The 15,887-nt window shown below is 39.2% G+C and overlaps 1 protein-coding gene across 1 annotated transcript in view; it reads right to left on the bottom strand.

Annotated features, from left to right (window-relative positions):
* The window catches only part of DOK6 (docking protein 6), a 395,919-nt gene that overhangs the window by 250,452 nt on the left and 129,580 nt on the right, over positions 1-15,887 (bottom strand). Inside the window, exon 2 of the mRNA XM_053571931.1 lies at positions 3,799-3,906. Coding sequence (XP_053427906.1) covers positions 3,799-3,906 — 108 coding nt within the window. The remainder of the gene's footprint in view (positions 1-3,798; positions 3,907-15,887) is intronic.

Here is a 15,887-nt window from a genome sequence, read left to right as displayed (position 1 = left end):
TCGGAGTGTGTTTGTTTGTCTGTTTTTTTAGCAAGTAATTACCTTGCTAACGCTGAACTGCTGTCTGCTACACCTATAGTGAGTGGGTTGTGGCTCAGACTTCAGGGAAGATGCTGGCGTCTTAGTTGTGACTTGGTTTCCCTTTTCCACTTCATGGCTGGTTCAGACGTCAGCCACGGTGTCTCACTGAGTGCATGTTGAAGGGCTCCCCTTCTCCAGGTTTTTCTTTTGTTAGAGTTTCTTCCTTACTCTCTGGAAGCCGTGGGTCACTACCTCAGTGCCATTTCCTCTGATTTCTGAAAAAATGCCCCGTTTTTCTATCAGAGTTCAGTCATCCGTTATTGCTGCAGGTGTGACTGTGGCTGTCCTCCCTGCCAAGCTGCCCCCAGGGAGAGGAGGAAACACTGCTGGTCCCACAGTTTCACATCAGACTCTTCTCCATAAACCATTACTTTTCTAGCTTTTGTTCAGGGACCTAGGTACTTGTTTGCTTTTGTATTTAGCCCAGAGTTTTAGGTGTTATTTCTGGTAGAATTATATGGTTAGGAGATCATTGTTGCATGCTGAAAATAGAAACACAATGTGCTATTTTAAGATGTTGGCCATGTCACGCCAGGCTCCCTGCTTAAAACCCTTCCAGAGACTCCCACCTCCTATGGACTTTATTTCAGTCTTTCTGTCCTTCTCTTCCCACATGCCTGCCACAACAGCCTTCTTTTAGATCCTCCAGCTCATCCAATTGTTTCCACTTCAATTTTTTTTGGTAATAGTTTTTATTTAAATTCTACTTTTTTTCTTGGAATGATCTCCCTGTGTATCTTTGAATCTGTTAACTCATAACTCATAACTCTTGTTTATTGTAGTTGGGTCGCAGCCTACTTCCATCTGTAGCAACGCTCCATTCATTCCGTAGTAGGTATATCATCCCCTTTCAAACTAAAAACAATTACCATCGCAGAGTTAACACTGTTTGATGTTAAGAAGGTGTGATAGTGAGAGACGAAAGCACCACTGTTCTCTTTCAATACTGTCTGTTTAGTGCATAGAACAGGGCCTCACATATAGTAAGTGCCCAGTAATCGTAGATGTGATGAATATTAGTGAGTTGGAGTTCCATACGAGGCTGGCGGTTCACAGTTTGAGAATTCACAAATTAACTCGGGGAATGACATTGGCCTTTGAAATGCCTTGCTCCCAGTGGAAGTCAAATGACCTTCAAGGAGTCAGTCTCTAAGACAAATGGGAGTTAGCATTTTCTTTAGCTCTGAGCTGGCCCTGGAGTGCCTGTGATTGCTGCTATGAGGTAAGGAGTGGGTCAGGCAGGCAAAACTAAGAGAATAGAAAATAAAGGGAAAGGAGGTCCCAGATGCCTCTTAGAAATGACTTTTTCCAACACATCAGTCACCAATACTAGTTCCACCATTCAAATATCATATTTATTTAGAAGTTTTAATAAAGAAACCCAAATTAGGCAACATGCAAAATATTCTTTTGATAAAATTTATGTATACCACCCCAGCTGTACTTGTGTATTGCCTTGAAGTTATCTGAGAATCTCTTTTTCCCCACAGTGCAAACTCTTCCAGGCCAATAGCTGGATCTCATTTTTTGTATCCTCAAGCAGAAGCAGAAAGCCTGCACAGAGCACACAGCCCTATCTGTCTGCATCCAAATTACCAATTCTTAGAGGTGGTTAGAATACTAGAATGTGTCTCTTTCTTTTAGATGAAAGACAGCTGGGTTCAAAAGTTAGATAATTCCTCTTCTTGGGGATTGTACCTGTTATGGGCATCCGTAAAACTAAACCCAGGAGTACCAGCTAGTGTGTGCCATTGACCAGCAAGGGCTTTGACCAGGGATCCACAGAACATGTAATATGTCCAACAAAATTGTACTTATAAACTAAACTTCAGGGACTCACATTTTACAACCCAGCAATACCTCATGAAATTAGGTTTAACGTCATTGCCAAAATCATAATCATAACACATAAATACCAGTAGGACTTTAGAATTCAAATAATTTTGGCTATTGTTAGAATAGGAAGCATTATGCTATCTGTTTTATGACACTGTAACTCAAATAATCTTTAGAAACACATAATACAACAATTTTAAAATTCATTTATGCATCAGAAAACCAAACACCCATGAGTTATAAAGTGACTGAGCAGAAAACTGGACTTGCATTCTCCAGCAATAAATATATGTTAACATATAAAATAGCTCGTAGGGGGTTGTAGAAACTCAAAAGCTGTTTCATAATTTTTTTTTTCAAGGTACACAGATATTTTATTTAGCTTCTAACATGTCCCAGAGCAATTGTTCCAAGAGCAAGCCTTCCAATGCGAGCACTCCAAGACATTTGGGCATCCCCAGAACTTCATGGTCACCACAGTCACAGGGCAGCCCAGATACAGTGGGGGCAAAAGGAATGGACTCCACTCTCTATGAGGAATGGCATGAGAGCACGTGTTGTGGCCGTCGTGGAGCCAGGTGCCCGCCCGCACATAGCTATCTGACCTAAAACCATGGTAGTAATTGTAATATTTCTCTCATAGGCATGGTGGTAGGATTAAATAAGATACTGTATCTGAAAGACTGAATAAGCATTAGCCATATAGTTAATAACCATATTACGTGCCTAGAAGGCAGATTTATGACATTGGTAAAAACTCTACTGATTATGTCTTAATTTTCTACCAATTGTTTCATAATTTTTATTTCAAAATACTAAGGGTATGAGTTCTCCTGTTACACGAATGAATTATATAAGGCTGAATTATATAACGGCTTTTAGCGTGCCCATCCCTGGAATATGCACATCGTACCAATAGGTAAGTTTTTACCCTCATCCCCATTCTTAGTTGCCAATGCCCTTCACACCAGTTTAAGACCACATGTGACCACTGTTTAGCTCCCACTTTATGCTCTATGTTCCAGGTTCGTATATCATATAAATGGATTGCTAATAATTTGTGTAATAGCATTAGCTAGCACACAACTGTCAAATCATTTATTTTTAATAAAGGGAGAAGTTAGGACAGTATATCCCATAAAATAAAACTCCATAAATTCATTATATTATCTAGGGCAACTTACTGTATTACTCTAATTTCAATGAGAAGTGAGAATCTTTACTGAGTTTATCAGACATTCTACCAACAGGCAATGCTGTTCCATACTCCAGGGGTGTTGAGTGTGTGTCCTCTGCACTACTACAAAATATCTGACATTGCCAGCAGACCTGGCTTTCAGCAGCATATTCAGCATTGGGGCTGTGTCTTACCCTCTTTTAATTCTAAGGAAATTGATATTTCATTCCTAGTATTTCTGTCCAGTCTCTACACATCAGCGTGTCTGATGATCATTCACTTGTTAAGGAGCTAGCAACAAATGTCATATACGTTAACATTATTAGCGCTGCTAAAGCCAGCCTCAAAATTTTATCTCCTAAATATTGCCTAGAGCTTAAATCAAAGTAACAGAGGCACAATTAACCTGAGCAGAGGGAAAATGCCTACTCAGCACATTGAGGAATGATTCGGTTGCATTACGAGACATCTCATTTCACAAAGTAGCAATAAAAATGAGTGTTTCATTTTGCAGAGGTACCAGTGGCATTTATAACAGGTAATTAAAATAAAGGAGAGAAATAACTTTTGCATTTTATCAGAACAGGGGCATTTTATCCCAACCACGAATTTTTACCGCTATAGATTTCATGTATCAGAGAAACGTCTTCACAAGTTGTCAGGGGTCCAGTTTTTCCCCAGGGACTCCTGGGACTGTGACTCACCTTATGGAAGTTTCTGAAATAAGCTGCCTTTTCATCCGGAAATTTTTCTAACCTTCTGGGTCCTTTGCTAGAAGCCTTCTTGAAAACCAACCAGCATCGCCTGAAAATCTTAAAACAAATAAAGAAATCCCATTATCCATCTTTTTACATGAGTTTGCTGCATCAGAGGTTTATCTATTCAATTAACCCAGTGGGAATAAATTTTTTTTAAATGTTCTTATTTTACAGAGATTAACTTGTTTTGGGGTGATAAGAATGCTCTCAATTAAAGTCACAGCAAATTTTGAAAATACTTTATTTGTGAAGGAATCGTTATACATTTTTCAATATGCTGGTTAAAATGGTTTTTAATATTTTAAAATACTTTAGATGATGCATCATATAAAATGTGTATTTTCACAATCCTAGTGACCAGCAATTCTCCATTGGTGGTTTAAACCACCATGGTGGTTTAAAGCGTTTAGGTGAAATTTTCTGTCTTTGAAAACAATGTTACATTTAAAAATTAACTTATTTTGTGGAATTTTAAGTTTTTAACAGATACTCATCTATTGTTTGCTGAGAACAGGAACAAATATGTATTTTATTATAATGAGTACATCTCTCTTATACTATTTTAGCATCTAGTGTTTATTAAATATTTATTTGTGCAATATATTCAGAATTTATAAGCAAATAAATCCTCATAATAAAACGAGGTATGGATGAAATAGGTAATACCTTCATTTTTTTGGTACAATTAGTGACAATATCAGGATTTAAACACACATCTGTCTCGCTCTTAAGTTTCAGTGTAACAAAAAGCAGGGCTACTAATTACACTAACACAAACCATCACTTCAGGACCTCGGCCTTGTTTTATAGACCTAACTAATGTCAGACCTTTAGATAATTTGTTACCCAATTATAAAAATATCATACCCTCCACAGAGATATGTTTGAAGACACGGTAATTCAATAAGTCTGTTTTTCTAGTAATTAAAGAGGTCTGAAATTGCAAATTGACCACAACTTTTAAAATGGAAAATTTAGTAGTCTGCCTGCCTGCTTTCCTCCCTCCCTCCCTCCCTCCTTGTTTTTCTTTTTTCTGGAGGACAATGTCTCTACAGCCTTGAGGAAATTCACAGATGGAAACTTAAGACACCCAGAATCTTAGATCAGTACATTTCTCTTCTACATCTTCATTTAAATTACAAAGTTGTCGTACTACAGTTTTTACAAATGTAGGTAGAAAACATAGGTCCATTGAAGTGCGCACTGTGTATGATTGATTAGAAGACGCTCTTATGGTAAAAGATGCTCTTAGAGCAACCCAATAACGATCTCTCATTAAAAAAAATGGAGACTTTACATCCTTCGTATTAACCTGGATGGAAGTGGAAGACATTATTCTTAGTAAAGCATCACAAGAATGGAGAAGCATGAATCCTATGTACTCAATTTTGATATGAGGACAATTAATGACAATTAAGGTTATGGGGGGGACAGGAAAAGCAGAGAGAGGGAAGGAGGGAGGGGGTGGGGCCTTGGTGTGAGCCACACCTTCTGGGGGCAAGACATGATTGCAAGAGGGACTTTACCTAACAAAGGCAATCAGTGTAACCTGGCTTATTGTACCCTCAATGAATCCCCAAAAATAACAACAACAAAAAAAGAAAGCAGAACAACAAGGCAAAGACACCATGACTTTACTCTTGCTGTTGTCTGCCTTAGATCCTCTCCAACAGCCTTGAAAAGCATCTAAAGAACAACCCTGACCCCTCTACACAGAACATGCCTCTCCAATGCCTGGGATCAGATGCCCCTCCTCTAATTCCCCATTTCTAACCAGGCACCTGGAAATTAAGAGCTGAATTACTACCTCAGAGACCCCTGTATTCTTCCTCCACACTTGTGTTTAGTACATTACGTTTGTAGCTTTTATTTGTTTGTCCATTACTAATACCCACACCCAGAGTAAAACAGTGTTAAAAAAGTAATGATTCAGAACACTTGGAGATCTAAAATAGACCTGCCATTCGATCCTGCAATTCCTCTAATAGGTATATATCCAAAAGACAAAAAAAAATCACACTAAACAAAGATATTTGTACCAGATTGTTTACTGCAGCTCAATTCATAAATGCTAAATCATGGAAGAAGCCCAAGTGCCCATCAACCCACGAATGGATCAATATAGTGGTATATGTATACCATGGAATATTATGCAGCCTTAAAGAAAGATGGAGACTTAACCTCTTTCATGTTTACATGGATGGAGCTGGAACATATTCTTCTTAGCAAAGTATCTCAAGAATGGGAAAAAAAGTATCCAATGTACTCAGCCCTACAATGAAACTAATTTATAGCTTTCATATGAAAGGTATAACCAATTATAACCTAAGAATATGGGGAAGGGGGAAAGGGAGGGGAGTGGAGGGGGGAGGATGGGTAATTGGTGGGACCACACCTACGGTGCATCTTACCAGGGTACATGTGAAACTTACTAAATGTAGAATATAAATGTCTTAACACAATAACTAAGAAAATGCCAGGAAGGCTATGTTAACCAGTGTGATGAAAATATATCAAATGGTATATAAAACCAGTGTATCGTGCCCCATGATCACATCAATGTACACAGCTATGATTTAATAAAATAAAAAAATAAAAAATAATGATTAGAATAAGGTATCAACAGATGGTTTGTTTAATTTTAATTAATTCCACGATATATGCAATTATTTAGTGTTGTAGAATACTGCTTCTTAAACTTAAAAGAAGTATTTATCTTTTAAAAGGTACAAATTTAGGAAATGCAAATACATAAGAAGGAACAGTTTGGTATAGTAGAAAGTTATTAGAGCTTTGGAATCCGACGGACTTGAGTATACACGATGGTACACGATGGCTATGTCACTTACGAGCTTTCATCATTAAATGAGTTTGGGGAAAATAATGCCCACATCAAAGCATTATTACAGTGGCAAAGAGAATTTAAGTGTATAAAGCTCATGGTACAATGAATAAAAGGGAGTCACTACCTAAACACAAGGCAGCTTAATACAAAACAGAAAAAATGTCCTTAGCAACTGACCCTGGTATGCACACCCATAACCACAATGGATAGTGTAGAAATTATTGTTTGCACTAATATATTTTTAAAGGTTTCTAATGATTCCCATAATTATGAGAATTATGCTGTGTATAGTATCAATAGACAAAATTGTCTAAATAGTTCATTGAATACAAATATGAGTTTCTGCTAATTTCACAATGGTCTGAATATTTTTAAACAATGGAGCTATTTATATTTTCATTTACCGTTCTACAAATGAAAAAAAAACACATCAAATTTACTCTCTTCCTAAAATTAACATTAACAGATGCAAATGAGACTGGTTTTTAAAGACTTAATATAGTAGATTTTTGACCAAGTTGAGGTCCTTAAGTCATTATTTTTTAATTTTGGAATAATTTGGAATTTATAAACAGTTACAAAAATGGAGTAGAATCCCTATATATTTAAGCATCTTCCTTTAATATTAAAAACCTGGACAGCCAGGGTACATTTTTCAAAACTAAGACACTAACATTAGTGAACTACTGTAAATTAAATGACAAATTCTACTCAATTTCACCTGTCCAGTTCTGTTTTAGGAGCCAGTGCCCGACACCAAGTTGAATTTCGTTGTTGTGTCTCCTGAGCCACCTCTGATTTGTGACAGTTTCTTAGATTTTCTTTGTTTTTCACGACTTTGACAGTTTTCTGTTTGTGGCAAATAGGTTATTTTTGATATTCCAAAAGTCTAACGAAAATCTCACAATAAAGTGATAAAACTATCACATTTACTAGGATAATAATATAAATTAATTCTGGTTATGGACTACTTGTATATATTTTTATTTATTGTTTCAGGTTCATTGAGGGTAAAAAAACTAGGTTACACCGCTTGCATTTGTTAGGTAAAGTCCCCCCATAACACTGTGCTGCCCCCAAGAGGTGTACCACACAATGTGACCTCCACCCCCGACCGTCCTCCTCTCTCCCTGCTCCCTCATTCCCTGGCCTCCCACCTTGAATTGATTTGAGTTTTTCTCTTCCATGGGTGGCTAACAAACATTTGAAAAAATGCTCATAGTTCCTGATCATTAGAAAAATGCAAATCAAAACCACCCTGAGATAAGACCTAACCCAGTGAAGAAAGCCCACGTCACGAAGTCTCAAAGTTGCAGATGCTGGCACGGATGTGGACAAGGGAACACTTTTAGACGCTGGTGGGACTGCAGATAACCTTTTTTGGAAGGAAGTATGGAGAATCCTGAAAGAACGCAAATCGAACGAGCTATATTTTAATCAGATCTCTAGTTGAATTTTTAAATTTAAAGTAATGAAGCATTTAATACATGCAGAGGGTTTTTTCTTTTGAACATAACTTTTCAAAAATATTTTGCTTTTTAATAGGAGTTAAAGAACAAGTGGAGAATTTTCAAGTGTGATTGTGTGTCAATGTGGAATCAAATTAGGCAAGAATCAGCCACCAAAACCACCTCAGGACCGGGAGGATGAAATGAGCAGATGCTCATTTTACTGGATTTTATTAGTGCCCCGTGATGTGCTGAGCCCTAGAACTTCATGTACATGGGTTGGAGAGATTCTAAAGATGAGTAACAAAAATGCCTTCCTGAGACCAGGAAATCACTCCTCAGTGGCAAAAAGAGAATAATAAAGGAATAAGTTTCATTTTGCTTATAAATGAAAAGACATAATTCTTCAAGTTCATGATGAAAGAGTACCGTATAATAAAATCAGCTTCCTTATTTTTATTTGCATCCATGAGAATGGGACACAAATTACTGTCCTCTGTTAACAGTGGGTTGGGGCAATCTCTTGGCTCTTCAGAGGTATCTACAGGCATGGAGACCATTTGGCTGGATAACATCAGAACTTGTTGCTTGCAAGAATATTCACTTTCCCTACAGTCAAGTCTCCCAGCCGGTGACATCGCTGCTGGCCCCATCATGATTTCAGGGTTCTATGCCACTCTGTCCTGGGACAGTCCCTGGTTTCGCCTTCGTATTCAAAGCTGTCTCGTGAACCTGTTAGTTATCTCACCCAACATACTTCTGGACTCTTCTCAGAAGCTCCTTCTAGAAAGTTCTGTGTGGTTGCCAGGACTCTGGAAAACCTCCAACTCCTCAGCTGGTCCACACTTTGTTTTCCACTCCGTTAGCCAGAGAGCCAGCTTTGCCATCACAAATACCCTTCCAAAGTCCTTCCATCTGGTGGAAACCCCTGTACTACATGGAAATCCCTTTTCCTTATTGATCTCGCCCTTTCAAGGTGATTTTACACAAAGGACACACCTTTTCTCTACTGGGAAGTAGATGGCAGGTTCCTTGGCTTCATCAGTTCATCTCTGTAATGGCGTTGTTCAGCTAGAATTCCTTCACAAGCTTTAACTTAACCAAAAGTCAGATTTAACAGGCTTATTGCATTACAAGCTGTTAACCTAGTGAACCCTGCACTTCAAATAGGATTTTGGTTGGAAACTTGGAAGAATTCTGATTATAGGAGTTGTCAAATCTGAGAGTCCTTTGTGCTAAAGAGGGTCATGAAAACTTTGTTTCTAGAGACTTTTGAAACATAAAGAGGAAAGTATCCTATTAGCATCTCTGGATAGCAGCCTGTTGGTGTTTCCTTCAGAAAGTGCGGTACTAAATAAATAATGCACTGGCATGCAGGAGTCAGTTATTAATTTACAACTGTGCATCAGGTGAATATATTAAGACAACAAGCAAACAAATACACAAAGCCTACCCAGGAGCGGTTATTGGTGGGCTTACGCTATGAGTAATTTCAGTTACTTAGATTTAGGTATTTGTCCCTTGACAAAATGTTTATGATACTTTTGAAATGTATACTTGGTTTTGTAAAAAGTGGACAATACATAAGATTAAATTTAATGCACTGAAGAGTTTTAGTTTTAACTCCTTCTAAAATAGAATTGGGTTTTACTATCTTCCAGGACTGACATATGTTTAATTTCTGTTATGAATGTAAAATGCCATTCATCTGTTCAAAAATCACCTGAGAGGGCTAGGTTCTGTGGCTACAGGAACAAAAAAGAATAAAAAGAAAATACTAACGACAACAAAAAAGAACACGTTTCTTCCCCTATGGAAACAAAGTTCCTGCCCCACGAAACTCCCATTTCAATGACAGAAGGTAAATAAGTTCGTTCTGGTGACCGGCCTTCCCCACAGCACTGTGTGCTGCAGAGAGAATCACAGCACAGGGCTGAGGGAGGGGGTGCTGGGTGTGGTACGGAAGGGCTGGTCTCCAGGGGACTTTTCAGCGCAGCATCAGAGAAAGCGAGACAATGCGTGGTGCAGACACCTGAGGATAGAAGGTTTAAGACAGAGAGAACCATAGGCACAAACGGTGAGATGTCAGAGCTTCCTCTGAACTACTTCAGGAGCTGCCAGGGGCAAGGGGGAAGGGCAGAGAATGCGCGTGGGGTGGTAGGAGTTGAGAGACAGGGAAGAGCCAGGTCAGGGAAAGCTCTTAACTTCGACTATCGGAGGCCCCAAAAGCTCTGAGCAATGAGAACACATGATGAAACTTAAACCTTAACAGAAAGACACTGATGCAACTTTACTAATAGCAAAGTATAATTTAAGGCGAAATGCATTATTGGAGATGGAAATGCTTTGGAACTATCAGAGGTTAATTCAGGAATTTGTAAACATGCATGAGTTATAATATAAAATGGACAAAAAAATAGAGCCAAATAACATGCCAAGAATTCTTGGTCTGCTAAGATGATCAGATACCAATTGAAGAATATAGAGCAAAAAGATGAATTAAATGGATTAAACAGTCCTATGCAGAATGCAGCATCCAGTGACTCCATCATATAATTTATTTTCAACCTCACAAGGAACATGAGAGAAACTGATTATACATTGGGCTACAAACCAGAAAATCCACAAGACTGAAATGAGACCGAGTGACAGGATAGGAAGACCTGCCATGATTAATCACAAAAACATTGTCCCTAAGACACCGTAGAATGGGACAAAAACAGGTACCTGGGAGGCAACAAACACAACACACCTGTAGGGATTTGACTGGATAAAAGTAGCAACTCAAAGTAATGAGGAAGAACTTTCTAATAAATAGCTCTGGGAAAACTGGATACACATATCGAAAACAAAATGCAAATCAACTTCTTCCTCACCTGAGACTCCCCATTCAGCTTTAGGTTAATTCTTCTGTTTTCTTTAATGTAAAAAAGAGCACATCTATTTAAACACATTTCTATAGGGCTGGCTGAATTGCATTTCTGCTCTTAGAAGTATGTCACTTTCCTCCCCTCAAATAATGACATTTATACTTTCAGTTTTAGGAATGAGGCAGGTTTTAATACAAATGTGAAAGATCCAAAAATTAAAGCCTTTTAAATATATATGTAGTATGCTAATTAGTATGTCAATGATCTCAAAGTAGGGAAATACAGGACATAAAACTATTTTATTTTCTTTGAGACGAGGTCTCACTATATTGCGTCTTGAACTCCTAGGCTCAAACGAGCTTCCCACCTCAGCATCCCAAGCAGCTGGGACTACAGATGTGTGCCGATGCGCTCTGCTACAGAAACATAATTGTAAGAGAAAATGAGAAACCGAAATAAGTAAGAATTTCCTTTTTTACATCAGGAAAGAAAACTCAGAGAATTATGAATCAAACGATGAATTAGAAGATGCACACCACCCACATAACTGTCAGGTGACACGTATCCAGAACAGGTGAAGAACTCCAGGAAATGCAAAAGAAGAAGACGGACCAGTTCACAACAGGGCAAGAGGCTTGAGTGGGCATTTACATTTATAACAAAAAAAGGGTGATGCAGACAAAAATGACCAGCGGCAAATCTTACGAAAGTGCTCAGTCTCATTGGCACATGGGATAATCTAAAGAAAAACATGAAGCAAATGGAGGAAAAATAAAAATATTGACAACAGTAAATGTTGGCAAAGACATGAAACAATGAAGCCTCATGCTCCACTGGAGCAAGTGTGTATAGGATAACTCATAAGATACACACCCACCCAGAATCCGGCAATTCACAAAGAATCGCAATTCCATTCTTCCTTACGCACCTACCAGCAAGGTCTGTATATAGTGTAAACATGTGCATCACAGCATTATTCCCGAGAGTCCTTTAGGCAAGTGTGCCCAGGTTTGTGATTTGTATATTGAACACTGGGCAGCTGAAAATAATATGAACTATGGCTACGCACGATGACATAGACCAATCTCAAAACCACGATGCTGAATAAAAGAATCCATACACGAAAGAATGCACACCACAAGGCTGATTTAAATCCCCCAAGTTGGCAAAACTAAGTTATATTATTTAAGGATGCATCTGAAAGAACCAGACCAGCACCATCTTAGGAGTTAAGTTTCGCCCCCCATCCCCCGCCATTTAGCTTCACCTTCCAGGCAAGCCCAGGCATCATGAGACAACTGACCAAACCAGAAGTGCCCCCTTTGTTTCAAGCTGTGCCCACCCGCTGTGCGGGACCATAAAAGCCCCCTGCTCCATAGCTGGGGGCTCCTGGCTTGGATCCATTGTAACGGAGACCCCAGGAGTCCAAGTTTGAACTTGCAATAAAATGGCTTTTGGCTTTTGCATCGGACTCCACTCCCTGGTGGTCTTTGAGGGGGACTTCAAGATCTGGACACAACACATCCTCAGATAATAAGTGACAGAGGACAAGAGAGTGGCCTCCACTGTATCAGCCCAGTGGCCCATATAGTAGTAGAATGGGAGGACTAGGTCGGGGGTGTTTGCTGCTGGCAATGTTGTATTTTTGATCTGGGTGGTATACATAGATATTTATATAGCTATGTCCCTATGTACCTATCTAAGTATATTGATAAAGGTATATTTGCTGAACCTTTCCATTTAGAGTTTATGTCATTTCCTCTATGGTTGCTTTAATTTAAACTTTTTTTCTGGCGCCCCATTGCGTTTAATCAGTGTTTGCCAGTGACAGCAGCATGGCTTTGTTCCTTCTGGACACTGAGCCCCTAGAACCCGCAGTTTTCCTCTGTTATTCACTATGGGTGGCACATGCCATTGCTGTGATGAGATCATTACTGTTGCCATCGCGAGACCCGCTCCCGTTAGAACTGCAGAATGTTCCGGACTCCTTCAACATAGCAGCTATCAGGAGGTGGCTTCCTCTGACTCCCAGGTGGCAGGAACTTCTTAATTGTGAGGATGTTGCTGATGCGTGTTTTAAATGCCTTTAGCAGAGGGAAATGGCAGAGAACAGAAGCATCCAGTTCTTCCACCACTAAATAGCTTCCAGCAATTGTCCATGTTCCCAGCTGAATTTGTTGCCAATGAGTAATCTTCTCTGTGGTCTTCCAAAATCTTTTCAAAGATGGGAAACTACTGGGTTTTAGCTTTCTTCACTACTAAAGTGAAGGTATCCTTTTTTTCCTTAGGGGGTTTGAAGGCAGCCACCGCTACATCATCGGCAGGGCCAGTGGGCCATCGGTGTACTTACCGATCCTGACCCTTCCCTCAAGTCCTTCCCGTAGAGGTCAGACTTAGCATCCAGGTAGCTGTGGACACCTCTAGTCTGTGTCCACACCATTCCATCAGTTTCAACCAAAGGCAACTGGCTAAAAAACAGGCATCCATCCTTCTGCAACTTTTCATGTTGCTCTTTTGTTTCAAGAAATTCTTCTTCAAACTCTACTCCAGCTGTGACCAGCAGCCAATGCACAGACTCCATCCTGCCCCTGTCACAAAGGTAATGAGCTTGGGTCTGGCTGCCATGGCTCCCGGCTTGGGGTTTTCTTGTCTTTTCTAAGCTCTGTCTCAGGGGCCTAATTTAAACATTTTTAAAAAAGTTAAAAACTAGCATGTGTTCACGTTTACACACGTGATGAGATCCATTTTACTTTTCTTCTTAGTTTTCCTCCCTTGTTCTACAAAGAAAAGATAGAGCAACACAGAGATGGAGCCATTGATCTCTGCCTTGTATTTCAGGATGACAGTGACCGTGCTCAGCACGTGGAGGAGGTGTTAGCACAAACCACTAAGTGGAACGGATACCGTGAAGAAGCTGGCAGACACCAAACAGCTTTTGGCTAAGATGCAGGCACCCCAGAAGTACATACATCCGAGGCACTCAAGTTTCTAAAAAGTCCTGACAGCTTTTGTTCATCTGTTAAAAAAAATAAACTAGGACTGGACTTTGCTTGCATCTGGAATTAATATAAAGGTGATTGTTGTGCTGCTTTTGAAGAAAGACCACGTGGGATTCTGACTGGGGAATGCTGTCTAATGAACGCTGGTAGAATAGTTATAACAAGGCAGGGACCGCTGGAGGCTTCACACATAAGATTGGGTGACCCTGGAGATGACCCAGAAGGGTATGTGTAACCAATCCACTTAACTCAAGGTATTTAGTAATAATCTCAAACCAAGTGGTGCTCCCCAAACCTTAATGAACATCTCTGGCCTCCAAAGTCTTTTTCTAGCCCGTGTCTGTGGTCTGCCTTATTTACATATCATATTGTCTCTAATCTAAACTGTGATGTACCAAAAGTGTAATTACATATACTATGCAAAAAATGGATGTACAGACAGAAGGCTACGATTTCTCTTCCGTTATTCTTGTGTGAAATAATTAACTTATTGTTTAGAATATCCTTATGCTGTGCACAGCTGCTATGGAATTCCTTCCATCTGATTCTGCTCTCCAGTCAATCTTTTATTATCTTTTCCGGTAAACTATTTACTGACTTGAGCACCGGAACTGTAATTCTTCCATCTTGCACCAATTTTCTTGATGTTGTTTCCATAAAATCTAAAGCAAATATAGATAATATACATTTGAGATATAGCATTAATTTAGTGTAATATATGATATGTTAAGTATAGTCTTAGAACAGGAAGATACATTTTTCTGAAATATGCTAAGCCTTTGTATCTTGATTAATATATAATAATCCACAGTCTAGTCCTGCTTGACTTGTCCACATGACGCTGAGTCTCTCAAGTGTAGAAAACATGTCATTTTAATCTTAGTACATTAGATTCTCACTGTATTCCAGGAGACTGATTTTACAAATCCCCTCTTAATTCATTTAACGATCACCCAATATTTGCTAGGAAATCAGGAAACCGTAGGTGAAATATGCTTGCCTCTCTGAAAATAACTGGGCTTGCTGAACCGTTAAGTACTTGAACTAGGATGATGCATTTTGCAATTTTGTTTTTTTTTTTGCTACATGGAGACTTAGTACATTTTAGAAGTGATTATCGAAACATACAAACATTAATAACTAACTTGGAAAATTCAAAATGTAAATATTTATTTGTAGAAAAGGAATAAAAACACATATTCTCAAATCACACACTTTGACTGACAATGTTCATTTCAATTTGTGAATTTCCTAAAAGCCACGGGCATTCAATGGAAAATGATAGTGATTTTCTTGACGTGGCAACCAAAGCCTTTCCACTACTTTGTGCAATGCTTTTAAGCTATCTACATTTTTGTCTGTTTTATTTTTATAATTTAATTAATTAATTTAGAGACAGGGTTGCTCCCTCTCTGTTGCCTCACACTAACTTTCTTTTCTTTTCTTTTTTTTTTTGTAGAGACAGAGTCTCACTTTATGGCCCTCGGTAGAGTGCCGTGGCCTCACACAGCTCACAGCAACCTCCAACTCCTGGGCTTAAGTGATTCTCTTGCCTCAGCCTCCCGAGTAGCTGGGATTACAGGCGCCCGCCACAATGCCCGGCTATTTTTTGGTTGCAGTTTGGCCGGGGCCGAGTTTGAACCCGCCACCCTCGGTACATGGGGCCGGCGCCTTACCAACTGAGCCACAGACGCTAAACTTTCATTGTAGCCCACTGCAATCTCAACCCCACTGAAACTATCCTCCTGTTTCACCCTCATGAGTGGCTGGGACTTTACCCCACCCACTGTACCCAGCTAATTTTTATATTTTTTGTAGAGGTGGAGTTTCATTGTGTTTCTTAGGCTGGTCTCAAACTCCTGGCCTCAAGCAA

The sequence above is a fragment of the Nycticebus coucang genome, chromosome 19 (assembly GCF_027406575.1).
Source record: "Nycticebus coucang isolate mNycCou1 chromosome 19, mNycCou1.pri, whole genome shotgun sequence".
Classification (NCBI taxonomy): Eukaryota; Metazoa; Chordata; class Mammalia; order Primates; family Lorisidae; genus Nycticebus; species Nycticebus coucang.
Note: the sequence above shows the minus strand (reverse complement) of the source record. Positions and strands in the feature narration are given on the sequence as shown.